The sequence below is a fragment of the Botryllus schlosseri genome, chromosome 12, assembly GCF_051294905.1.
Source record: "Botryllus schlosseri isolate E-star chromosome 12, Bs_hap1, whole genome shotgun sequence".
NCBI lineage: Eukaryota > Metazoa > Chordata > Ascidiacea > Stolidobranchia > Styelidae > Botryllus > Botryllus schlosseri.
In genome coordinates, this window is record NC_137247.1 from 8,443,367 (window position 1) to 8,470,856 (window position 27,490).

Consider the following 27,490-nt stretch of genomic DNA (forward strand, 5'->3'; position numbering starts at 1 on the left):
CATGGTTCCTGAGTATGTGTCCAAATATCACCCATGGGAAATATGCGTTGTCGCTGCAACGCCGACTGTAGAGTCCCGTAAATGTTCTGCCCATTCATTTCATTAGAACAGAAAGACTTGGTTAGCGTAAATATAGAGTTGATTTTTGGGTCTGGAATGCGTTTACTGTTATATACTTTAGCCTGGTAAGACTGACGTAGGTCTTTTATTAAATGATATAATTTATCAGATGTTTGTAATATCACTTTATGATATTATTATTATTATTTCATTGATTTAGCTGTCTGTACTCACTACTCTGATCGATAAGGGTTAAAGATGCCGTAGCCCTGATCAAATCGCATAAGCGACGATTATCTACGTTACCGCTGATTTTGCCACTAATCAAAACAGGGGAAGGGAAGATATATGAATTACTATACATAGTATGGTCCTGAACGATATGTGTGCTAGGTTTGAACTGGCCGTAATATATGGATATTGTAACGTACCAATTTATTACGATGCTTTCATAAGTGCTTCGCGGTAATTTAATATCCATTATTGAATGTCGATGGCCGAAATTAAACCTATTTACGATCTATTGACTTCGTCACAGCGGCGTGATTACGGACGCTTGGGCAGAGATTATCTCCAACTTAAACATACACTTTCCATTGCTATGGACTAGCCTAGGTGAAGGTGCAACGTAGGTCTAAAAACAGCAGCCACACAATCTTGGATAATACTCCCGTCCGCACGAGATGCATTTTGTGAAAAGGATTTTCGAGTCTGTTCACACGAAGATGGAACACACAGGTATGCTGTGACTATTTTCGTGATTGGCGTTAAAGGTTTCCATATTTGTGCAAGTTAAATCAGCCGCGTCGATCGCGTACACAACACAGTTGTTTCGTAACATGTCGCATTTAATGTTGTTATAAATGCACGGTGTCGCCGGTAAATATCATCCCGGGTACTGACATTAATTCTTCGACACTCAGCACATCGAGGGTTATTACCAGGTCGTTAATCGTGCAGACCGGAAATGATGCGACGAAAATTAGGTTGCTGTGTAGGCAATACTGCGGCTGTAGCGTAGTCTATGTCTTCTCGAATATGCATGGTGCGAGTATGACGTCAGAATATAAGTTTCGTTTAATGTCATTTCGTCGTAATATCAATTAACGTTGGATCGATTATGGATACCGCTTCGTTGGTATGTCGTATGGAACAGTTTCAACAGAAACCTTGGAGTTCCAGATGTTGTGGTAGCGTATAACGCTAGTATAGGGGATATTTATGCTTAGAAAACTAGTACTCCAAACCGGCTGTCTTTAAATCGAACAGATTCGCGTACTATGCAAAACTGTGTATTCAGTAATGAAAGTGCACGGTTGCACAACCACGTCAGCTCGTTCCATTGATCCCCGGCTATTTATATAATCCAAAATTAGTCAGGACTGACTGTTCGAAGAAGCAGCATCGTGCAATGAGTCCCGACGCGTGCTTAGGAGAAACGCGCTGCATTTTGCCATGATGTGCATTGTGAGAGCATGGGGCAATGTATTGAGGCTCCCCGTGTAATGGCAAGTTCATATAACCCAGAAGATTTGCTGGTTCGCAAATACGCAGTTCTTGTAGTAGTTTTAAGTATGGCTTTTCCCGTTACGCGTCTTATTGTCCGTATCCAGGCACGCAGACGTCACCAAGATATGTGTCTATTCACGTTTTGGCAACGTGTCCAATGTCCAGCCAGTAAACCGCTCAGTGCTCAGTATTTAGTTGGCGATTGGAAATATGGGAATACGGGCAAGTTTAGATAGAAACTAGTAGCTCTAGCTGTGTAATAAAATATTAAACAGACGTAGTGTCGGACGTGTTGGATTATCGTTTCAACTTCGCATTAAGATATTTGTTGGGGCGAAGTACCCCGCAATCGTGAGCAAGCTCTATTTGGCGCATCTCAAGTGTCCTAATGGTGGCGTTTGAAATTTCCGTTTTAGTCGCGATGGCCCGTAATGAAATTGTGCGTAAGACGGTATGGAATTTCAAATGCATAATATATGAAGCGTAGTCCATGCCTATACTTTGACACATGTATTCGCTACAGATAGGGGGGCAGGGAGAGAGAAAGAGAATTTATTCTGCACGAATACATACTGGCATGAAAACCCTTGCCATATATGATATAACAACACTGGACCGGTTCTCGAGATTCAATTTTGTAAACTGGTTTGGTGGCGTTGATGTATGTTACGACAATGCTATTTGAGAGATAAACTGTTCACTTGTTTCTGACAAATGATGAATGGGATAATTGCATAATGGTTTGTAGTTTAGTTACTGATTGATGGTAGCATAAACTTCAGCATATATGGTATTGCGTGTAATAGCTGATGAAATGATGATCTGGTAGGGATGCTATGGACGTGATTACATTCTTGTCATGTGCCTTTCCGGCTATGCGCATAGTTAGCATAGTTAATACTGAGCACACCGCACGAAGCCTTTATACTATAATAAAACATAGGGCTGTGTTTGTGATGTTACAAGCTATGATGTATCCAGGGTTGTCTAGATCCAGTTCTAGATATCCCTGTATGTATCGTCTGGAATACAGTTCATGATTTTGCATCATAGAAATCGTTGGTCTGTTTTATGGGTACCGTATCTATGCGACACATTGTCTGGGCTTCTTATGAGAAATAGCTGCTACTGCGGTACATGCTGCATGCAGGAACTGATGACGTCATCAATATGATCACATTACGATAGCGACACCGCTCCTGCACGACTTGTCTCTTTATTATCTTACAGCCGTTGCATGTTGTCACGTGACTTCCGGCGGCACAGATTTGGCTGATGCGACGTAATGGTGTTGTGATCACCTCCGCTCTACCGTCCATCCTAGCGAACTGGCCTTACGTATTGTACAAGCGAGCTGTATCGCAGCGAAATTAGGGTATAGAGTCGAGCTATATCACCGTCATATTAGTGTACGTTGAGCTCCGTACAGTACAATTGTGCAGTGACTTTAATGCGCTCTGTCTTTATCGCAGTATCGTACAGCAGGTTTGTAAGCATTTGCTCATCACATTAGGCAAGGAAGGCAGCATAATAGGCATTATATTAATGAGCCACTGGAAGGAGTTCTCGATGGTTACTGCCTATAAAGGACTTATTGATCAGTTCTGTAATGCTACCAGTGCTAGCATAATACGATTTCATTATCTGAACCGTATTGAATCGACGCCACGCTGGCTTTGATGCGTAAATCGCTCGGATGTAATTATGCATGCGTACGAAGGATCAAATAGGCATTATGATGTCACATTGCTCAATCAAAAACCTTCCGATTATATCGTTCTCATAGTATGAATGCAACGGTACGCGTAAGTTCATGAAGTTTGGATAACACAATGACAAGTAAAACAGCGACAGTACTCCAGTAATGGGCACAGCGAAAATGAAATGCAACGCTAATGCGACAATTTATACATTGTGACCTCGCATTATCAAAATAAAAAATTAAGGAACAGCAACAGCGCATGTCACTCTCTGGTCATGACCAATAATTCCCTTCACTGTGTCAATTGTCGATTTCACCTTGTGAGCTAGTTCGGACATTTTCATCTTCGGTCCGCTGCGCCATTCCTCCGTGACCAGCGTTATTCGAATGGCGTATGATTATTTGACTATTCACTGACAATTACATTCTGAGTTCATAATACGACGTCTCCGCGAACAAAGACGGCAGCGCATATGTTATGTCGGCTTGCTTCGTGAGATACGCCCCCGGTCATTAGCAGGCCTTTGAGATGCCTCAAAGTGTATTACATGCGATCACTATACTAAAATACTAAAGTTACTATGCGCGCTAAATATGATGTGGTCCCTCATTAAAGTTGGGATTGCAAAAAGCATTTTAGCAGCAGCCATTTTCCTCGGAAAACCACCACATCAGAACTACAGATAATGGATTTTCACGAGCGGAACCATTCCATAAGTCCCCCAAAATATTGACCCATTGTAAAGGACTATTGGTTCCGAAGCACCACCAAGGCAACAAGAATTCCAATATATGACGCATTCAACAAAATACTTCTGACGCCACCACACATATATTTTCATTACAAGATGTACTCTAGTTTGATGCATGTACTTTGTACGGGTACGGTGTACGCCTTGCGGCGTACATTGTGTACAGACCTTACACTGCACCCCTCATGTAGCCAGCGGATATTTAACCGTCGGTGTATATGATCTGATATGTGTTGAGTATCATGGTTCTCATTTTATTGTTGATCACTCGATTTTTATATCTGCCCTCTATGTGACTCGTAACTAATCTATGTCATGTAGGAAATAGCAGTCAACATGTGACATCGCTAATAACTGTAGCCATATTTATAGTGCAGGCCGAACTGTGGACTTTATGAATCGGAGTTGTGTAGCGTTCGGAAATACATTATTGTGCTCTATTCCGAGTAGATACCAATATCGCGTACGCCCGCGTGTCATATGCTATATAAGTCTGCCTACAATGTTGAAACACTTATGGAGCTATTGCAACCGAATAGCAGTTACACTCAACGCGCAGCTGGTACATTACCGATTTCAATAACAGAGCAGTAGAATCGCAGTCTCTGCAGCGGAAGGCTGTACACAGCGCTGTGAACCGCCTTCATTGTATACCCGCGAAGATACGTTGCGTAAAAATGGAGTATAGTTCTACTATACTTGTGGGAATGAAATTTGAAATTGAATTACTCGTATGCCTGATAGATAACAGTAGGCCTGCTTTTTGTACTAAAACCACACATATCGCTATTTCCCTGTCGTCATCTACCTTTTCATAATGCTATGGGACAGAAAATTTTCAGCTTTTTAAACTTAGATATAATTAGAATTAATGCTACAGTTTTTTCCATATTAGACTATAATTAGGATTGCCGAATTCGCGCGTACTTTGAAATTGAAACAAGTTCAGTTCGAGTCCAATCAGAGTTCGTAATCATGAGAATGGCAAATGTCCGTACAGCAGGTCGGCTTGTTTCGTACTGTACAGTTTTCTGACATTTTCAGGAAAACCAGAGATTAGATTAGAATTGAAATTAGAGCACAGACACATTTCATAAAAAAATTAGATTAGAATTAGATTACCGGTATTTCGCTCTAGTTAGTCTAATTGTACAACTAGAATTATCTCGATGTCAAGCCTGTCATAGAAACTGTAGAAATGGGCCCTTGCACACTGCACAGTACTATTGTATTTTATCAAGACTACGCTTATAACGCCAAGAACATGATTATGCGGTTGGGTCAATTTCTTCAGAGCCTCTGTCTGCCTCTAACTCACGTCACAACTCCGGTCTCTAATCCAATTTGCAGTTATGAATTTTAGCCAGGGCATAACGGCACATTTTATTTGGCGAAAGCGAAAGTTTGAAGCATCAAGTGACGAATTTGTGTTGTTGTGAAAGGAGTGTTTAAATTGACCATTCCTTATAGGAAGTAGAACATAAACAACATTATTGCAGTCGCTCTAAACGGGCTTTTTGTCTTCTTGCTTATTCCAAGTTGGTATGGTTTCTGCTTGAGAAGCCGCCGAACACAGCGTATAACGGTGGTTGCCAAGTAAAATTCTCGATGTCGACTTGATTACAGTAATTCAATTTAATCAGGTCGCCGATTTAGAATGTCGCTACGATGTGATCAAATGTCGCGATTTCGCCAGCTGATTGTAATATACGAATATTATACGCAACGTTACAATCTGCCAATCTGCCGCGGCGGGCCTAGCGATAGCGTCAAAGTCATGCCTTCGGGATAATTCTCTAATCGAAAATTCGGCGGCGTCTACCTTGTTTTTTAGTTTGTCAGTTCACTTCATTATGCCATGCGATTTATCGGTGCCGCGGCGGCTTAAAACTTGCGGTATTCCGCGAAATTTCGTCTATAATCGCTAACTATCATACCGTGTTTATAACCGATTTCTAGCGATGCGTTAAGGCATAAGAAAATGCGTGATCACGTGGGCCGGAAAAAATTCCTGGAATATATTTGAAGATCCATGATTTGCACTATTCGTTTGGTCATTCCAGCGGAGGTATCACGATTGTAACGGGAAGCCGTGGCATGCAAAATAGCGTCGCTTACCTGCCAGGTCGCATTGATTACCTAAACTTACGTGGTGACTGTCAGCTTCATTTTCTACTTAGATTCTGCGTTGTGTAACACGACAGGGTTAGTCACCATATAGACAGGCGGAACTGCTATGATAAAGCGAAGAAAGGAATATCTGTACTCATACAACATTGTGTATTTCTATATGCGTCAGTGCTGACCTAGCGTATACGAACGGCAAGCAATAGAACGCTAGGTATATGACCGTAGGTTTGTTATAAGAAATGGCATTGTGTTATTTGTAGATCTTGAAACGACGCAGTAGGCAGCGGAGGTATGCATCGAATTCGATTTGAAGTTGAAGCAAGAAATCGCTTTTATGATTTTGGCCGCATCACTCAGGCTGGATGTTGATATGTATCATAGTTCATAATGATTGGTTATAATTTTTACTTGTTTTTAATGAAATTTAATCCTCTGACGGATATAGAATATGATTCGAACATGATTAGAATTGAATTTGTTATTCTATTTCGAACTTGGATGGGAAATGAAGTTCGTAACAGCATTTTAACTCCGTCAATCAGTTGATGTTATGTTTAATCAGACAAATGAAGCTCGCAGCAAGCTTTTGACATTCACCTAGTTTGTTGGCAATGATTCTTCAAGATTTACGTCCACAAACTCGAAAACGCATCAACAAGCAACTGGTGCGTGGGCTGTGAAGTCACGTGATTTCTCTGTTTACGGAAAGTTATGCATTCGGCGTGCTTGGCGTTGCAGCTAGATACCCTCAATATCACCTCTGACCTCTGATAGCATTCCGTACATCAAGGCAGCGCATAGGTTACAATATAATGTAGCATCCATACGCGTATGTGTCACAGAGATATAGAAAGCCAGGGCGTAAAGATTCATTACAATTATAATTATCGGTCAGGGTATTTCCAACGTCTATCGCGTGCTGTGCAGTCCGTATACGCTATACAGTTGTTATTTGTGGTATCCATGATGCTTTTCGACTACAATAGTAATTTACACCAGACCGATATTCGTTATTATGATTCCCTTTTGTTGTGGGCTTGTAGCACGACCCACTTCTGGGCTTATGCGCATCAGGTGGCGACGAGGAGCCTAGATAAACCTCGAACACTCGGGAAGGGATTCTAAAGTCGGCTGGACTCGAACCCACAACCTATTAGTGCTGTAGCTGTGGTTCATACCCACTACGCCACCCCGCCACCTATACGCTATTAAACGGCCTGATTAATATACATTTTTATAGCTTCCAACCGGACCATATATATATCTATGCAATACACTATTTATGACAAAGACAATACAGAGATAACGGATATCGCGCGATGTGTTCCACGGAACGTAGACCGAACCCTTCCCCCACCCAGCAAATCAACATCTTCAACGGCTCGGGTTGGGACGACGATTGCGACGACGAAGCGGATTACGCGGTCATGGCGCCGCTGACACCGACGCTCACTAAGGCTCCGTCGCAGCCGTCGAGCCCGCGCTATCCGAAAGACTCAAATCACCAAACCCCGAATAGACTGGATGCTCTCAGACCGTCCGCACCTAATGTGGTGGTGCTTCCTGCAAGCCCGCACGGGTCGCTAAAAGCCGGGTCAGTCATTTCTTCAGACACAGTGTCTTTGTCCGGTTCAAATACTGACAGCGACTCAGATTATGATGATTTCCTCACTAAAAACCTACCCACTAAACGAGACAATAGTGTGAACGCCAGCGAACCGTCATGTGACGTAATAATCGAATCACCGCCGCCGTTACCCGAAAGGCAACAATGCAGTGTCGCAGGCCAAGCGGCGCGTATATACCTTCAAAGTCAAAACACCGCGAAAGCGAAAATATCTCTCGATTTGGAAGCCCCGAAATCACCATCCGGATTACAAAGGTCTTCCTCGCGAGTAGGCACGAGAGGGGTGCAAGGTCGCGTGGTTAGATCACGTGCACAAGCGTCCGTACGGTCGCGCTCTACCAACGAACTGAATTCCGACATCGACGGAGACGCTGGTATCATCGATAGGGCGAAAATGAAGAGCAGAACTCTAGACAGGTCTCTGAGCGGGTTAAAACACTCGGACGGCGGAGAAATCAACGCGGACGACAGCAAACAGCTCAAGGTCAACGACGGGGCTGCTGTTATCGGGATGATATCCGACAGGAGACGTAAAAGCCAAAGTTTGGACGCGAAATATCTTCAATACTTGGACGGAGTGTCGAAGCACGCGTCTGCGCCTAACTCGCCGAAAACCACTCTTGACAAAAAGAAGAGAAGCTCGAAAGAGAAAAAAAAGAGCAAAAAGAAAAAAGCCGAACCCTCAGAAGAGATAGACGAGGAAGAGGAGTTCCGCCGGTATCAACAGGCTATGACGTCACGAGCAGGCCGATCGCCGCACACCGCGTCTTCACCGGATCTATCACTTCCGGTGGAAAACAGTATCGGAATGAATTTGAGCGAATTCGTGAAGGAACGCGGCAAAAAAGGCAAAAAGCCAGGGCTTGTGGGCAGGTTTTCGATGAGGAAATCCAAAACCGCGGGAAAACTGTTGACAGATTCTCTCGAATCGAATCCGGATCGGGCGGAAACGGTGGAAGGTCAAAAGTCGAACAGTTTGAAGAAAGAGAAACGAAAGAGCTGGAGGAAAAAGGCCGGGTTTTCTGTCAAACCCAGGTCTAAAGAGAGAACTAGCTCAGACCCGATGTCGCCCCCTATATCCCCACCCCCGGACGAGTATTCTTTGATATCAGAACCCCACAAAAAATCAACGAAAACACCCCAAATCAAACAGACCCTAGGATACAGCAGCAGCTACAGTCCGAGCCTCCGGCTGAAAAATGGCGCCCGTAGCACTGACTCGCTGGACCGCGATGAGCCTGATTCCAGACGCAGTCCGCGTATCATGACCCCGAGTTCTGCGCGCAGCATGACTTTGGATAACCGGTACGCGAAAGACCCAAACGGCCCGCTCCTACATCCGAAACTGAAGCAGGTGTCAAGCTGGAACGCGGATAATTCGGGATCCGGATCCGATTTAAGCTTGACGGTCGAGGACGACTACACCGGACGCTCCGGTACTCTGACTAGGCTTTTGAGCAGGAAGCCTAAGAAACTGGACGGGGTAGATTACAGCGATTACGTCGAGCCTGGTTACGGCAGCTTGGGGCGGAAAAAGACGAAGCGAGGGGGCAAGTACGCTACGATGGGGTCGCCCATGATGGCGCGAAGGATGAGAGAAGCCAGCCGCGAGAGGCTGGAAGACATTGTGCAGCCTGTCGACCCGGTGACGCGATTTTTGACCGCCAATAACTTCTTTCACGGCTTCAAACTACGTATAGAGGACGACTCCAGCGAAGATTATGAAGACTCGGAGCTCAACGAAATCGGGCTCGCATTCGAGTCGGCCGGGATCAACAAATACGCGACCATCACCGGAGCCAAGCCGCCCGGGTATTGGAATTACGACTCCGGCAAAAAGCGGGGATCTGATCCGACCGTAGAGACTTGTTCGGACGCTCCCGTAACGCACAAGAGGAATAAGAGCCTGCCCGTAGTGGAGGCGCAGTACAAGGCAAAGAGCGGGAAAGGGAAGGGCAAAAACGCGGCGAATTCGCGCCATTTGCAACGCTCCACTTCCTCAAGTATGTCACGTGACATGTGATTACCACTGTTGCAAATTCGTGCTCTTCATTTCCGTGAGCTTACAGTGCACGCGGGACACACAGTTCTGGCGTCCAACGTGGCATTCCACGTGCACTTCCTACTCCAGTGCAGGGTTGTAACCAAGTCACGAGATTCCGTGTCACGAATCAAACTTACTTTTATAGTTTTGACTCGAGTCAAATTGATTCATTTTCTACTCACAACCGAGTCAAGTCCGAGCCAAAGTCAGGCAGCAAAGGGTCAAGTCCGAGTCATAGTGTTCAGTGTTCATATTCGAGTTCATATTCAGGTTCAACTCACTTTTTAAAATTCGGATAATATCGAATACCTCACATTCCTAATATACTCATTTTTCCCACTGTTACACGTTCAAAAGGTTCCTTCAAACAGATAAAATACCGTTTCTAGGTCTATAGACAATACACAAAGGCACTCAAGTCGAGTCATTACAACCTTGCTCCAGGCCTCCATGTTTTTAGGCTGATCCCACATCTACGCAACGGGTTTTTAAGGAACAATAACTTCTTACACTTTATTGCATTCTAAAAACATTATGAACAAGGTCCGACCTTTCTTCACTCAAGACTTATGTTGAAAGCGAAGGTAGCTTGGACTCGCAAATAATCACAATTTCAGGTTTATAGGCTTGATGACAGCCATAGATTAGCGATCTCCAGTCAGCGGAATATTTTGAGGAATGAAAAAATAACCTTAACTGTGGTTTCGTTATATTTCCCTGTATACCGACTTGGTCGCCAACTATAATATATATGAATAGCAATAGCATGCTTGACGGCCCCAGGTTGAACGCCCTAGTCCTATGGAAAACTGTGCTAACAATCGTCGTTAGTAGGCCTATGTATGATGTCGCGACAATGTCATTTTCGATACTATCGCTGACCCACTGGTATTTTGCGGCTAACCTTTGAACATAGCCACGCGTCCAAGGATTCATCCTTTTGATCGCAGATTCGTCACGGCTATGATTGATGTGTTCTCCATATTTACAGGCCCCGTGCATCATCTTCCATTCTCTGACATGTTGCCGGAAAACGACCAGTCTTGCTCTGGAATGGACCATCTCTCGCTGGTGAGTGATACTCCGTTTTTCACGCAAGAAATGCAAATCCGTGTCACTAGTTTTGAGAGATATGCGCGAAATCGTGTTTATTCATGTTTGTTATGAGGTGCGATGCAGTGTTATGACATACATAAAACGTGGCGTGAAATTGTGGCAACAAAACTTACAATGACTGTTCTGTAGTAGGCATATACGCCTGCGACTCTGCTGCTAGAACTTTCCACTATAGTCAGTATAATAGATCGTTGAATTTACAGCTGCTTTGCATCTCGAAGTTTCACGTGATGTCATTCGTCAGTTAAGTCATACGCTCATTTGTAGAGTATATGTGAGTTGGCGTATGAATAATGCAAAACCTGCATAGAGTAATTCGCGCGCGCGTGCGTCTATTTAAAATGTATTCGGGATCTATAATAATAATATATCAATATTGCCGACTGACTTGGCTTGATTCACTTGTCTGTCATAAACTTACGTAACCTTTTCATAGTTCCGATTACCATTGGTTGCATTCAGTGGCGGCTCGTCCTATAGGGCAAGTGGGGCATTGCCCCACTTAAAATTCTGTTCAATAACAATTCTTTACCATTTATAGACGCACACCAATGGCGAAAATGGTATTCTTCCTGTCCTTTCGCTTGTAAATGCCCATATATAGCGAAGTCTCTGCGAAAAATCGCATTATCTCCTGTGTTTTCGCTTTGCGAATGCCTAGCCGGGGCATGCCCCGGTAGCGCTCATAACAAGCTTTCACTGTCTATTCTCTCAAAGCCGCGCACAATAAAGAAACGGTGATTTACTCTCTCCTATTCATAAAATTACCGAGCAACCGGGGCACAATAGCTCTGTGCCCCTAAGGTGTGATGTAACAATCGTATCTATAGCTGAACTCGGTTACCGTCATATGCGTTTAGTCGACCTTTGCTGGCATAGGTCGATTTTGATGGTGTTTCACACCATGAAGAAACTTGAAACTTGGTATGTCATGTCGTGATGGTGGTATTTAACACTGCCCCAAGTTTCAGGGTTTCTACTTAAAGTTTAGGGTGGTAATTCCGTTTCCGAAGTTGGGTGTGTGCTGATCCGTCATGTATCGCAAACAGATTTTACTCAAAAGCCGGTATTGGTATCCATTGATTTTGACGATGTTCAATACTGAGATCGGTTGTGAAATTTGGCACGGTAAGTCTTAATGTTAGTATCGAACGCTGTACCAAGTTTTAAGTTTGTCACTGAACTGTGTTAGTGGTAATTTCGTTTCCTAATTCGAGTGAGAGCTGACTCGTCATTGATCGCTAACAGATTATACGCAAAGCCGGTATTGGTCTCTATTGATTTTAACGATGCTCCTTACCTAGATCCGTCATAAGCTTTTGCACGGTATGTCTTGATTTTAGTATCGAATGCTGTGCCAAGTCTCAAGGTTGACACTCAATGATTAGGGCAGTAATTTCGTTTTCAAGGTCGAGTATATGGCAGAGATGTGCTCCGATCTGACACTTTAGCCTGCAACGCATTGCGGATTTCACGCAAAAGCCGGTGTATCTGCGGTAACGTTAACTGAGATGATGATATCATTCTCAGTTTGCATTCAAATATTAACTTTGATATTATATTCTCCAATGTCAACTTCACCGTGAAATTGTGGCCTTCAAGCCATTTGCTTACAACCCCCTGTCAAGCGCGATAGCTATTTCGTTTTCGATGGCGGCTAACAGCTGATCACTTGATGAGCCTATTCCTCAGTAAATTTTACGCAAAATTCGGTGTTGGTCTGTTCGCATTAATTTTGACAGTGTACCATACCGAAAAGGGCCATGAGGCCACTTCTCGATGATGTCATGTAACAGTGTACTAAGTTTAAGGCTTTCATCCACTCGGTAATATATTTTCCAAAGGCGATTTCGCAGCAGACCTATAGACAGTAATAAAGCCGTATATGTCGTGTTACAGTCTCCAGTTTCAAGGCCAAAATCTCCTATATGCTGTACCGAGACCGAATTTCCGAGGCTGCTATTCTTAGTTCTTCAGAATGATGTTTTGGATGCAATATGACAGGCCCGCCCAATCTATGAGATAACAATTGCGTATCTGTCCGAACTCATTGACCTTTCCAATTATAGGCTTACGCTATATCTCGAGGAATAGTCATTTCCATTTCTGCAGATAATTAGTCAGGTCTAGTGCGAACATGAACCGTGTTGAATCTTTGTTCCTTACCTCGTTTACGCAGTTACCACACTTCAAGTCACAGCTCACCGGCGGACCTCTCGTGGCACAGACGTTAAATCACTGTTGCCGGAAAATTCATGTTACCGTACCATTATTAAGTTACTCGTTTACGTTGGAAAATGCCATTGTGACGTCATCTTAATAAAAAGTCGCTTGCAGCCCTTGCCCCACCACCCGATATTGTCACGAGCCGCCACTGGTTGCATTGCATAGCCGTGAACCGATGAGTTATCTACCTATGGCGCGTTTGCTAAGCTGGAATATTCTTGTCCAGTTTAATGACATTCATCAAAATTGAATAATCCGCGCCTTACGAAAGCCTGGATCGGATGTGGTCCGTGCTATAAGTGGGCAAATCAGAAATCATAATAAAAACAACAACCAACACTCACTACAGCTTAGGGGTCGTCAATTCCAAACGGGTCGCGGCCACTTTCAAATCTCGTCGGGGCCGCGGGCCGCATGGTTTCAATATCGAGATGAAATAGGCCACAGTCAAACAACCACGTTTTTAAGACTTTACATCGGTACATCGCTGTGCTCTCTAACATGGGCGGTCGTGCATAGTTACCAGAAAAATAATATTTTATTACAGAAATGCTATTACAACAAAAATATCATGATCATCACTTTCATTTTATATTGAACTATGATCTGCGCGCGTTACCTGACAACAATGACTAAAGAATCGATATTGGGGTTAGCCAGACACAGTACTTGCTGGAAAACTATCTCCTAAAGGTTGATCTCGTGGGGAAGCCCCTAGGCGATTTACGTCTCGATCTTGGCAGTGTCAGGGACATTCCACGTCAAGATGATATGCCCATGCCCAATGCGGAAATGCCCATTGCCCAATGCCCATTCATATCAGCTAATTCTTCCTTAATGGAATGATATTACCGCAGCCAAAGCCGTGTCAGCTACTGAGGAATAGTGATATTGGGCACAGGAGAATAGCTCATTTTGAACAACAACAACATTTTAAAACTACAATCAATTTTAGCAATTGAAAATGCTTTACCAAGCGTTCTTCGTACATCTCAAATCATGTCGCGGGCCGCAAAATATTACCTCGCGGGTCGCGTGTTGGTGACCCCTTTTATAGCGTATCTGAATAGGTAGGCATAGGCATATAGTAGAATATCTCTCCATAGCACGACACTTGAATCAAATCAAATCACATCACATGAAACAGTCTATCAACCGACTTTCTAATATTTTGACGTCACGAAGCTTGTGACGTCATATGTTATCTGCGATAGGAGCATACATTGTTTACAAACAATGTCTGACTTCTCAATCAATCAATCAGTTTTATTAATATTTTCATCATTTCAAAACATCACAAGACTGCGATACAATGAAAAGATAGGAAGGTGTCGAAACAACTTGGAGTAGCCTTTAAGATCAGACACCCACCTTGGCCTAGGCGAAATAAAGAAGAGGCATGCACATTGCACACTGAATGAGAAGTAATGCAGAGAATATAAGACGCAAGCAACAAAATGAGGTGTCATGTGGCGGATGGCGAGGTCGATATTAGGTCGTGGTCCGGTAATCCTGAAGGCTGGCAAGTATTCATTTAGAAGAAATTTCTTGTATTTCGACTTGAATGTGGACATGCTCGACGACTGTCGGATAGCCGGCGAGATGCTGTTCCACCATTGGGGTCCGGCATACTTGATAGAGCAATGCGTTTTCTTGTATTCCGTCCTGATCATATGTTAGTTGTTCTTCGTTGCCGCGCGTGACCTGCTAATGCTTTTCTCCACACTGGCTACCCAAAATTCAAATTCGCGATCGTGTAATAGGCGTGCCATTGCCTATGCGTAATCGTATGACATATATATATATATATATATATCGACTTTTCAATTAGATAAAATAAAATGAAAAGGGCAAAAGAAAACAGGAAACAAAAAACATCAAGATAGTCAGTTTTAGGCTCGTATTAAGCGTCTCCAACGCAGGCGGTCGTGGGCGTCTTCAAGCGACAGCCCGCGTTGCGCTAGGTCAGTCATACCCGGCATACCCGGCATATTATATTATCTGTTACTCTTTATTTAACAACACAGAATTGATGTGATGCCGCTATGCGAGATAAAGATATACGAAACTGTTCCGTGGGGTTATATAATTTCAGCGCGCAGCTACGTTACCAGTTAATTTGGCACTTGGCAGATCTAAATCCTGATCTCAACCAGCCCCTACCCTAACCCTAAAGAAATATCGGTATCGGCCATTAGAAGTAAATAATCGGCAAGTGTGATGACGTCACAACATATTAGTAGGATGTCAGAGAACTCTGCGACTGCTAGACTAGGACTATTGATATATTTGTGATAGCTTAATGGTGCCTAGTCCATTTCATGTCGAATCTGTAAAGCTGTCCAAAATTGCGTCGGAGTGTTGGAAATGAGGCTTTAAAAAGCTAGATTTCATATCTTTTGAATATCGTTTGAATATATAGGAGTTGTCGGTAGAGGTACAAGTCCTCGGTTTTATCGGTCTCGACACAAAAAGTCGATATCGTACGGGCTGTAATAATAATATTAATAATGATAATAGTTACCACATTTCTAATGTCAAATTTACGGGTAGCCCGCAGAAAATATATATTCCTGTGCACCCGGCTTGGATGTCTATATTTCCGTAACCACCCGGTAACGTACACAGCCGATTAGGGCTGTAAAAATAGTACAGTAGAACGTCGAAAATTTACGCAATCGAGGCATATCAGTTCACAACCACGACCCCTTACGTAGCAGTAAAAGATTTGCGTTACGTCATTCGAATTAGCGGCGTTATATCGACGAGAATCGCCATCTCGAGTACCGTAAACAAAAGGAAGTGTCGGTCTGTCGATCAGAGCGAATTAACTCCCCGCCATACTCGGTAAAATATCGCCAGGAAACGATCCATACGCGGGCTATTTCGGGGCATAATTATTGCGTCACGTAAGCCTACACGGGATGCGATCAGTGTCCGAACTCGACCATGGAATATCGCTTTTGTGTTGGTGACTAGCCCGGTGCTATTGAGAGGCTTTTTGAGAATGTCTATTCTACCGGTCGTAACCCGTAAGACGTCATTGTTTTCGTTAGTGAATGGTGCGAGCATTGTTACGACTTTGAGGAGAGTGTGAAGTGGGCTGATTCGATTCGTGACTTAGTTGAACTAAGTTAGTTCTATAGTAGCTAGCGTCCTAATCTGTCACGAAGAGGAATGTTTTGTTTTTTAGTGTCCTAATTTTCAGATAATCCGTAACAACTCGCGTACTGGTGTTTTGTGGGACGGTCGGTGTTAGTCAGGTCTGGGGTTAAAACATTTCAAGACAGCTGTTCTCAGTGATTTTGATTTTGCATATTTGTCGTTTAAATACTTATGTATATATTGGAAAAGCTTATTAGAGGTACAGAACTTCAATATACAATTGAATAGCATATTCGTCAGCAACTAGTAGATAATTGGAAAAGCCATTGTATATCAACAATCGATCTCTCTGCTCGATTATTTGAAATTTCGTGCCGGTGACGTCATATTTGGTGATACGATTGTTGCTATACGACAATTCTCGACTAGTTGCTGGCGATTACCCCTGACGAGTGTCAGCCCAAAATATTCGGGTTTATTTCAACACAAATATACTACGGTATTCAATTGTGTATATATAGAACTATATGTAGGTCTAGATGCCTATATTTATATGATCGACAGAAGCTTACTGCAAATTGGACTATGGCTCCAATCATGTGTATTTTTAGACACATATTGCTGTTCGTCAACTTTTGTTTGCTGGCTTTTATCGCAATAATTTCACGGAAACTCCTTGTGTGACCGGAATGTCCTCTTTGTCTCCGAGATTCTGAGGCTACAATGTGCCGCCACGAATTATTGGAAAATGCCGGTTTTCTTTCTCAATTTTCTGGCTACGCGCTTTCTCCGATAATGCCGTTATGATCTTTACGTACGTCTGTGACGTACGCATCTAGGGAATCATGAAATATCATGCGACATTTGGTAGTTTGTCTTGCCAACTTGGCGAGGTGCGTCTTCTGGCATTGATTGTTTCCCGAATTCCGGTTTGTGAGATAATCCCAGATATTGCTCTGGTAATCGGAGAATTAATTTGTACATGTCACGGACTCACGGGTCGATTAGGTTATGCTGTAATAAATACTACTGATGATGTTATATAGCCGACAACGAAGTTATGATTATTTTCGTATGTGTTCTGAACTTGCATGATATTTCACATCTCTCATATGAGACATAAAATATGTCAATTATTTTCGTATGATTATCAGGAGCGATTTCTAAATTATAGGTTACCGTGTTTTGTGACACTGACATTATGCCTAACGGTTAGGAGAATATCTCGTAACCATTCACGTAGCGTCAGGTTATGGCGAATTGCCGTGGATAAACGCGATGCATTCTTGATATGAATCGCTAGTGACTTCGTTTTGTACAGAATTTTGTGCATCGGATATTGCACTTATGATTCTACTGATATAGAGCCAGTCATATTAAATGTCAGTTTACTATGTACTAATAGATACACCGCTCGCACGATGTAGGTAGGCCTGTGACATCAAATGAGTCTTCCTTATCGCGGTTTGACTTGCATACAGTATCACATCACAACCATCCCATTTTATAGCAGTGAACTTTCCAATAGCGACTTAACATCATGTGTAAATTGTGACCTAACGGAAATTACCTCACAATATCAAAGACTTGGCGTCTTATGCGGGTGTGCGTTATGCCCATGCCCACGCCCTGCCCACTGAGCTAAGCGGTTTACATACATATCTCATCTCATGGCCCATGGGTACGATATTACCCGTTATTATCTTTGCGGCGATGTACAATGTACCTCACTCCAGTAGGTTGGATGGGAACTGCGATTTATTCGACGAACCGTGCGCTTATTACCAAGGTGTTGTACACATAATTTTTGGGGTTGCCCGACATATGAGCATGCGACACAATGGAAAACGACAGTTCAGCATGGAACACATCAGCATGCGTCACTTCAGCATGTGACTGTATAACCCTAAAACATACCCTAACCCAAAACATAGCCTAACCTAACCTAGCCTAACCTAACCTAACCTAAAACCTAACCCTAACCTAACCATAAATCCAACCCTAACCTACCCCTGACCGGTAGTTTAACCCACATGCTCATGTGTCGCATGCCAAATTGTCGCATGCTGAAGTCTCGCATGCTGTAATGTCGCATGCTCATATGTCCACGGACCAATTTTTGGTGCTATACTTCAAGAAGTTCTAAACCTGTATTTATGCCGCTATCGGAATGAAAGGGGAACGTATGGCGGATACAAAGTAGAGTATTTTCCTATATCCTACCAACGGTTGTGCGTTGGTGCGTTTGATAGCTTTCGACTGGCCTGAATGGTCTGGAGCTGAATTTCTACAATTGTGGTTATATGTTATAATAATTGTGACGCCGCAATATCGGATTCGTCACAATCCCTGCCATGTTAAATGAACAAACTGCCAACTACATAACATGTATACCCCGATTGTAGAGCTTTGGATGGCTTATTCCCACATTTGCATACCAGCAGGTTCGCAAACGAATTTTTCCCGAAGCTACAAAGCATTTCATCTACAAATAGTTTCACCGAGAAGTTTCGTGTCCTCTTGAAGGTTTTGGACTTGGACTCATTGTTTACTAATTGCCGGCTATCCAATCAGTCGTGTCACGGCACTTGTTGCAAATGTTTTACAAACGAGCAGTGACAGTCTTATTGGATTTTTGTCATTCCTGTTAATTTCTGAGCCGTTCGTGCAAAGACATTATCAAGTCACACTTTCGCGTCGTGTCGTATTACTGGTAATTGTTGCGTACGGTACAACCGCGTTAACACGTTGAAAGTATTGGCATCCATTGACAACGTTACGCAGCGCAGTGAGACTTTAGGGTGCGGTTAAGGTATATTTGATTGGGTGCATTATCGCGTTCAGTGTGCTATGAACAGCTGAGGCTTGCAACCGTCTCAGTACCTTCGCCCATACCAGAAGCAATACCTGCGTTGGGTCAAACCTGTACGCATGGCGGCTGCGTGAATACCTGGGTTGCGCTAATAATATCCGCTGCACTATGTGTCAAGATTAGGATAAATCTGTCTAATCGAATTGTCATGCGGTTCGCTTTAGGCTATGAGCTTTGCATTAATCCTGTGCGGTTGACATGATATGTTAGATTCGTATTAGGTATCAAGCGTTTGCAGCTGTGGGGCCAGTAGCGGCGCAGGTTTTTTTTCATTTTAGGATATTGCAGAAGGTATAAAAGATGGAATCGTGCTACAATTGATCAGTTATGCAGCTAGTTTGAAGTTTAGCTTGACTTTCTGAAATTGAAAGGTTCGCGATCGTAATGGAACTGTTGTAATACTCGGAGAGATAGTATTATGGGTGTCGTGTTTCTCCTTTCATCTCAGCAGGTGTGGCCCAAAAGGATCGCGATATGCTTGAAATATATCGGTAATATTGTCAGTGGAGGCTGGCGTCGTGTACCAATTCCAGTTTTCGTCAAATTGGGAATATTTCAGAAAATCTCCAACAAGTTTGAATTGTTCTGTCTAGTAAAGTATAATAATTTAATAGGAAACAATCCGTTTTCGAGAATCTACTCTGGTACAAATCAGAACAAATTGAGATTGGTCAAAGCTTCATCGTGTGACGTAACATTGGGCGATATCTGACTTGAGAGGTCGCGTGAATGTAGTTATAGTTACTGCTGAAATCAGATGGTGGTACAATATTTTCAAATTTAAGCTCTGAATCCACGATCCAATATCCTCTTTTTTAATCCATGGTGCATTTCCAAATCCTAGTCCAAATTCAAATCGATCTCCGAGTTCCAGGCTTAGCATAATGATCGGTAATAATCGCGGTTTTCCGCTACCGGAACGCGTATCAAATCGCATAAAACTGTAGATTACAACCGTATTGCTCCATGAATCAGTTTAGGTGTCGACATATCTACCGCATATCTGTCTCCGGTCGAGTGCAATAAATACCTCCGAAACCACTGGAATGATAGGAATTCGGTATCCGCTAATGTGGCATCAAATAAGCTATAAAGCTTATCACCGCACGTAACCTTATTTATCAAGCATAAAATGACTGTTTTGACGCTCATTTTAACGGGTGCGCATGTATTCTTGGTAACAGGAACAAGATATGAAAACAAACAGTTATAAACTAAGCCCATCTAAGAGGTATCTTCGCTATGACTTAAGGTCGCCTGCAAAAAGTCAATCGCATAGCAATCAATCATCAATTGTCCATGTCCACATCAGATATGTAATCAGTGTCCCGAGAGAATGGGATGGGATATTATTTAATCTCAGTTATCAAAGTGGCGTACAGTTGGCAAATATACAATACCTATGCCGCGGTTTCGCAGCAATATACTGTTATTCTATCTATAAATAATTCCTGGGAGTGTGTGCTTATGTTAGATTTTCTTGAGATTCCGGGTCTCAAAAGACTTAATGTGTCGGAGCTTGGTGGTAATAAAAGCGATTATTTGCCAGCAAGGTTAAGACGCGGATATAAAGGTTTAGTGCCTTCGATCGTATTGTGCCGAAATTTTATTGTTGACCAAGTTGTTTGAACTACATGCTGTTTCGAGGTCTGCTCAGCTATGCGCGTAGCGTGAAGGCAATCTTTCACAAGTTAATGACTGAGTGAAGCTGCATTAGTCACATTGATTCGATTGCTTTGTATTTACCACCAATTTATCAGATATTACAAATGGTAATATGACAGTCACACAGCTTTCGCAATAAAGCATCTTATGCTTCGTCGTTTGCGCTACTTACGTCCCATTGTGACGGAAAATGAACAGAGTGGAGCAAGGAGTGGTGCGTTTGTGTGATTGTTAGGTTGGCGGTTTTGGAATAAGGATCACTGTTGTAAACAGATTAATATTATGAGGAGATCAGGGTGTACTTTGGGATTAGTAGCAAAATTACCGGTACGTAGGTGGAAAGGTGTGTTTTTAGGAATTCTGCGAATCATCTCTAGCAAATTTCCCAAGACGGAGAGGTATTTCTCACAAGTACTACTGCTACTTGTGTTCAGATATAATTTGACATCACATTGAAAACGTTGAATTCAAATTTCCCAGAATATAGGTCATGATATATTGACTGTGCTACATTCAATGTATCCGCTTACTGTTATGTGCCTGGTTAAGATTGCAATGTTGAGCTGTATCACGTAAGATCAGCGTTCGCGGTATCTCAGCAGGTGAAATAACCTTTATCTAGAGCAAAAGATGAGATTATAAACGCAGCAAAAACGTTACTGTTGTAGACTGAAGATGTATTGCTGAGGTAATACGCAGCCCTATATCGATATCGCGACTGTTTTTTTTAACAAATATTCTAGTGGAACTGTAAACCTGTGAATGTGCTGTGCACAGTAAGACTGTATTTTCGCTACTTGACCTACGACATAAAAATGACCGGTTATATCGCATCAACTTTCCAATGCAACATTAGACCTATGATTGTTTTTTAACTAAAATGCTACGTTTCGCATTAACGACCCGATTGTTTCGTAAACAATCATCGTCGAACTTTATTCCCGGTGTTTTGTTTCGCGATAATCACTCTCTCCGCCTTTTCTGTTTTGCATCAAAGGCGTGCTTCGTGATTGCTCCGCGCTAAATTCTATAGCGACTATGTGTTCCGTGTGGGACTCTCGATTTTAATTACTGTAATTTCCGAACCGCCATTAGGTCAGCAATAATTTGATTATAGCTGTTTTGAAATTGTGATGTAACAAGTCGCACATCGACGTGACGGGTGACATTGAGGTATTTTATCCGGACGATATATAAATACAGGTGTACGTTGATGCGTGGCAGACTTGGGTAGTATTTTATGAATAAAATATAGATGGTCGTTTAGAGCAGGGGTGGGCAAACTACGGCCCGCGGGCCGCATGCGGCCCTCGACGCCGTTTTGTGCGGCCCGCGGAAGGATCGAGAATCGTATTGAAAATATTGAAAAAATGCGCAGTAAAAATCTAATTTCTACAGGGACTCGATTAAACTTTTTCGCATTATATTTCACCATAAATTATATATTCTGACTAGTATATGTTTATTTCATAGCTGGTGCGATAGCCCACCTTAAGGCCCACGCATTTTAAAAGGTTTCAATTGCTAAACATTACAGAAAGTCAAAATGGGAATGACTTCCGAATCACGAGTGTAATTTTACATTGGCCTCTCCAGCGAGTTTATTACTTTAGTGCTGTATTTGTAAAAACTGATTCGCGCGTGTGGTAGGTAGATTCGTTCTCTTTATGTGCAGAAGTATTTATATTGATCAAATCTATATATAGCGTTTTTGAAGCTAGCATGGTTATGACGCTGTCAACAATGTGTGTCCTGGATTTGAACCAAAAGCAAAATCAGCAAATCTATAAATATATCACTGCTTACAGATTCAAATATCCATCCAGTTCTAAGAATCGGGAAAACCGAATTTCATCCCTAGTTTTGAAATTCGTTATATTGAGGTTGACCAGGAGCTTATGAAATCTCGCAATGTTTCTGACTTGTGTACCATGTCCGGAAATCAAGGGTTGGTTGGTTTGTTTCAAGTAATATATATATATATAATTCCACATCCTTGCTATATAATAAAATACAAATATTGCGTTTTGGTTGATAATGTTAATTTGATTAAGTGCGCTAGGCGAATGGATTTAGATGTTGAATGCTCCATCCACGAGTGTTTTTCTTTACAAACTGGTTACTGATGAGGACATCCACTTACATAGTATCTTCATATTTCTTCGGTCATTATATGACAGTATGGTTCTCAAACTGGGGGACGTTGAAGCATCTGAAAAGAGGCGCGAAGCCGCAGTAAACTGAAAAAAATTTCGCGCTCCGCGCGATTTGCCTGCAGTTGGTGGTTATTGCTCTGTCTTTTCTCCGTATTTCATATTTGATAATTCTTTCGTCTTCAGCCATAACCTTCAATGCCATCAAACTATCCGTTGGTATTGATAGTATTCTGATTTCTCTCTTGGATATTTTGTGATATCACGATAAAGGGGGCGGGAAATCTTTCACTATCATAAAAGGGGACGTATCTAATAAAGTTTAAGAACTACTGCTAATAGCAATATTGCCTTTTGGCTAATAATCTCAATTTAATATAGTGCGGCCCGCGAATGGATTTAGATGTTGAATGCGGCCCGCGATTCCAAAAGTTTGCCCACCCCTGGTTTAGAGTATTGAGTTTATTAATTTTCACCAACTTCTACCAGCGCGTGCAAGACTGTAAGTGCACCCTCAAAATACTTGAGACTAGTAAACGGGTGTCATCATTAAGCGTGAATGGTTGCGTAGCCAGGGGTGGTTCCAGGGATCGAATCCCTCCCATTTCAAGCTTATAATCCCGTCCTTCTGAAATTCCGATTCTGTCTCCAATATTAGCTCATTTGCAAGAAATCCGATTCGATTCCGATAAAATATATATTAATAAGTTGCTTCGGAATTGAATCCACTTCGCTGTGTTTTAGTTGGATAGTTCCGGGATTTTCAAGGTCGTTAATTCTAGAGCAGTGGTTCCCGACGTGGGCGATATCGCCGAGATGGCTATTTGGCGGTCTAGGGGGAGAAAATATCGAAGGGGGGATAGGGGGCGAAAATGGGCGATAGGGGGCGATGGCGCGGTAAAACGGCTATATTGGAGTCAAGTCGGAGAAATGACCTCACGAAAATTTAGCTGTAAAAGTGTAATTTCGAGGTCGAGCCGAAAAGTTGACCTTTTTTATAGTCAACTCGACGGTGATTACAGCTTCTATGCCCAATTTTCGGATCTCAATATTTTGGGGGTGATGATCGGTGTGGAGCTTGCAAAGGGGGCGATGAGTCGAAAAAGGTTGGGAACCACTGTCTTAGAGTTCTAGTTGTTAGTTTTGAAATCGGAGTAGTTCTAGTATTTTGAAAATCCAGTATAGTTCGTACAAGTCTGTTAAAGGTCGTTAGTTTTAGTTCTAGTTCTATTTCTTGTTGCGAGTTCTGAAATGTTAGTTGTAGTTCTAGATGCGCAATTGAAAATCCATTAGTTTCTATAAGTATACGTTCACTGTATGTGTACTCGGCAGAGTATCACCTGACTAAGATATATTTTTAGGATTTTTCAAATGCTTGATACTCCCAAGTGGTGCGGCAATTTTTGTGTATTATATCTATTGATGATCTGGTACTTCCGGCAATGGCGTTGTCGAATATAAGTTTCCTGTATATAATCAATATTTGTATTATGGTTATCCGTGAAGGAGATGATTTGCAGTTATGCCAAACTTTATTCCAGACTGGTTATTGTCTCGCGGGATGAGTTATGCCTAGTTATAGCGGCGGTGACGCGTTGCTTAACATTAAATACACGAAAACTATGTTCTCCTCGTGGGACATAGTTTCCAAGAGAACGTACGAAATGATCGCCCGCAAGTTGGCGACAGCGTTCGATTTTTGGGGAAATACCAGACACGACGGGCTGCCGGCGACAAACGACCATCCGCTGGTAAAAGGAATAAAATGGGTAAGGGCATTCGCCTTGCGTGGGTATTGAAAAGTGGATGCATTATTTATTCCAAAAAAAAATCGACTTGCGCCGGGATTGCAGCTGGCTTCTTTTTTGTAACTGTATCGATCGTGTGCATTGTTTTGCACTAACGGTACGCGCTCCTGGATTTAAAGGAATTAATAATGAATTGTGTTGCTATGTATAGTTGTGTATCGGTCATTATAAAGACCATGCGCTTTAGTTCTAGTGGCGGTAAAGTCGCGTTGGAAATGACGCAAAGCGTGCCTTTTATAATCTTGTAATCTGTAACTGTGGCGACATAAACGTTATAAAACGTGTATCGATTTTTGAAATATCGGCTCATGCGTCTCGATTATTTTAATATAATTCCAAAACTACCAAACACCTAAAACTAAACCAAGCGACAGAAGATGCTGACAGTAGTGATATTGGGATTGAATCATCATGAAGCTAGTTAGTGCCAACGGAAGGAGTTGGTGTACCATCTAAAAATAGTACATTGATCTTAAGCGATCTCTTCGCCCCGCTCATTCGAAATTTCATATTTGGTTATACGATTGTTGATAACAATGTTCTCTCATATTCTTTACTACAGCTTCTTGGAGGTACAGAACTTCAATATACAATTGAATATTCATATTGAAATATACCCGAATATTTTCGCCGAGCCCTGACGAGTGTCACCCGAAAATATTCGGGTTTATTTCAATATGGATATACTATTCAATTGTATTCTTTACTAGTTATTGATTACCCCTGACGAGTGTCAACCGAAAATATTCGGGTTTAATTCAACAGTATATTGAAACATGTTAAGTATAACTGTACTACGTTACTGACCGCTTCTGCCTGTTGTTGATGACAGTAAAAATTAAACAAATGGGCAACCCCGCTTAGGAATTCTTCCCAATGTCCTGGCAATATCGATCCGAAAGCAGCATCCGAGAGAATCGGGTCACGATATTCCCGGCCTCGAATGACTTCTCTCTCGTCTGCGGCGCCACCTCGCCGCCGTACAAGGACTAAGGAGTAGTAGCTGGGTATCACGGTCATTTGAGTAGCGAAATATCACAAGGGCAGCATGCGTAAGAAAACGCCCGTGGACAGCGCCTTGGGCGGGTTCTTTTGGAATACGTTGCCGCGGATTAATGCGAAAAAGAAAAAGAAAACGTCTTGTGACGTCAGTATGATAGTTTTTTTTAAATAGTACTTGGTGTGTCGTAGTTAAGGTTAGGCTTAGCGATACGAGTACTAAAATTTTAGTCCAGTATCAATTTTGAGATTGGGGTCTCGTAGTGCAAGTGTCGAATTTCCACGCTCCTTATCACTGAGTTTCATTTTAATAAAGACATTATCGTTTCGATGCTTTCTTGACGACGGTAGTCTTGAAACCTCATTTTAGTCGTGTGATATAATCAAAACATGTAGCACAAGAATACGCGTGTTCACGGAAACGACATTCCTGTGAAACAGTAATCGACCTGTCGCATTCTCACGAGGTTCTATGCAGTTGATGCAGAGCATTAATGTCATGTATTGGCTATCGGTATCGAACTAAGATTTTAGTATCTGGGGATTTAACTTCACTCTTGAATAATAATACATCGGGTCATGCGCGATTCATGTCGTCACAATGATGAGTCGGGAGAATGACCCGGATGTTCGCAGCTTGGCCAGTACGTTTATAAACAAACACGACCTGCTCTGAGGTGTACCATCTCCCGTGTTACGTTTCCGATACGTTACGTAACACATCCGTTACGTTGATGCAATAGAGACCAGCCATCAATAATGTTAACTAACGGAATCCAAAGAATTTAACGATACGAAATGTGATGTTGAGCGCCAATCTTAGTCCGTGATCTATTCACTGTGTCTTGACCCGAAGACCGTTATCTTTGATGCAGCATTTTATCATCATTTGTGAATGTAGTACCGGTAGCTTTATATGATATTATTTGTGGCGACTCTGATGATTCTTTTAATATTGACAATCTCCCAATTATTGGAAATTGGACGCGGGTTTCCGCCTAGTGTTTATTACCGATATGATTACGGGGAATTTCGGTACGTACGGCCGTAATGAAGTGAGACTTGAAACCGGGTTTTCAACGCGTCTCTAACCGGATTGATATAACTAAAACTAAAACGAGAAAGATATGACGAAACAAACCGGCAGTTGCCTTCAAAGATTTAAGCAATGTTAATCTAGCTTCAAACATCACACTATGGTGTGTAGGCTACTTGTAAAGTGACATCTAAAATAGGACCAGATAACATTTTCCAAATTGATATGCTCGTGGGAAATTAGCTGTTTAATAGCGTGGCTATAGCAAAATACCAAAATGCAATCGTTCTAGTATGGTCTACTGACCTCAATCTTGAAAGGGATGGCATTTTTAACCGCGTGTTGCACGATCGCGCTCCTATTATGACGTCAATGATGGGGTCACGCGTCGCGAGGCGGCATTATAATTGCCTTAATAAGAATCTGCTCATGGTGCAACGACCTCAGAGAATTGCAAATTGACCTGTCGAGGCATATTTGTAAACGATAATCGGCAATGTCGCCTCAAATACTTACTCTTCGGGGAATTGAAGTCGTTACAGCGATAGCTGATATGCTAGGACCAATTTACACTGTACAGTCTGTACGCGAGCGGGAACAGTTATTCGAGTCTAAATCTATTTAAAATATCATTTACTACAAACCTTTCAACACTGTTCTGTGCTCATAGCGAATTTACGCCAACA

At 42.3% G+C, this 27,490-nt stretch overlaps 1 protein-coding gene across 1 annotated transcript in view; it reads left to right on the forward strand.

Moving 5' to 3' along the window:
• The first annotated feature begins 2,630 nt into the window (after window positions 1–2,630).
• The window catches only part of LOC145451932 (uncharacterized), a 78,026-nt gene continuing 53,166 nt past the window's right edge, over window positions 2,631–27,490 (forward strand). Inside the window, exons 1-2 of the mRNA XM_080330150.1 lie at window positions 2,631–9,783; window positions 10,816–10,895. Of these exons, the coding sequence (XP_080186276.1) occupies window positions 7,473–9,783; window positions 10,816–10,895 (2,391 nt within the window). The 5' untranslated portion in view covers window positions 2,631–7,472. The remainder of the gene's footprint in view (window positions 9,784–10,815; window positions 10,896–27,490) is intronic.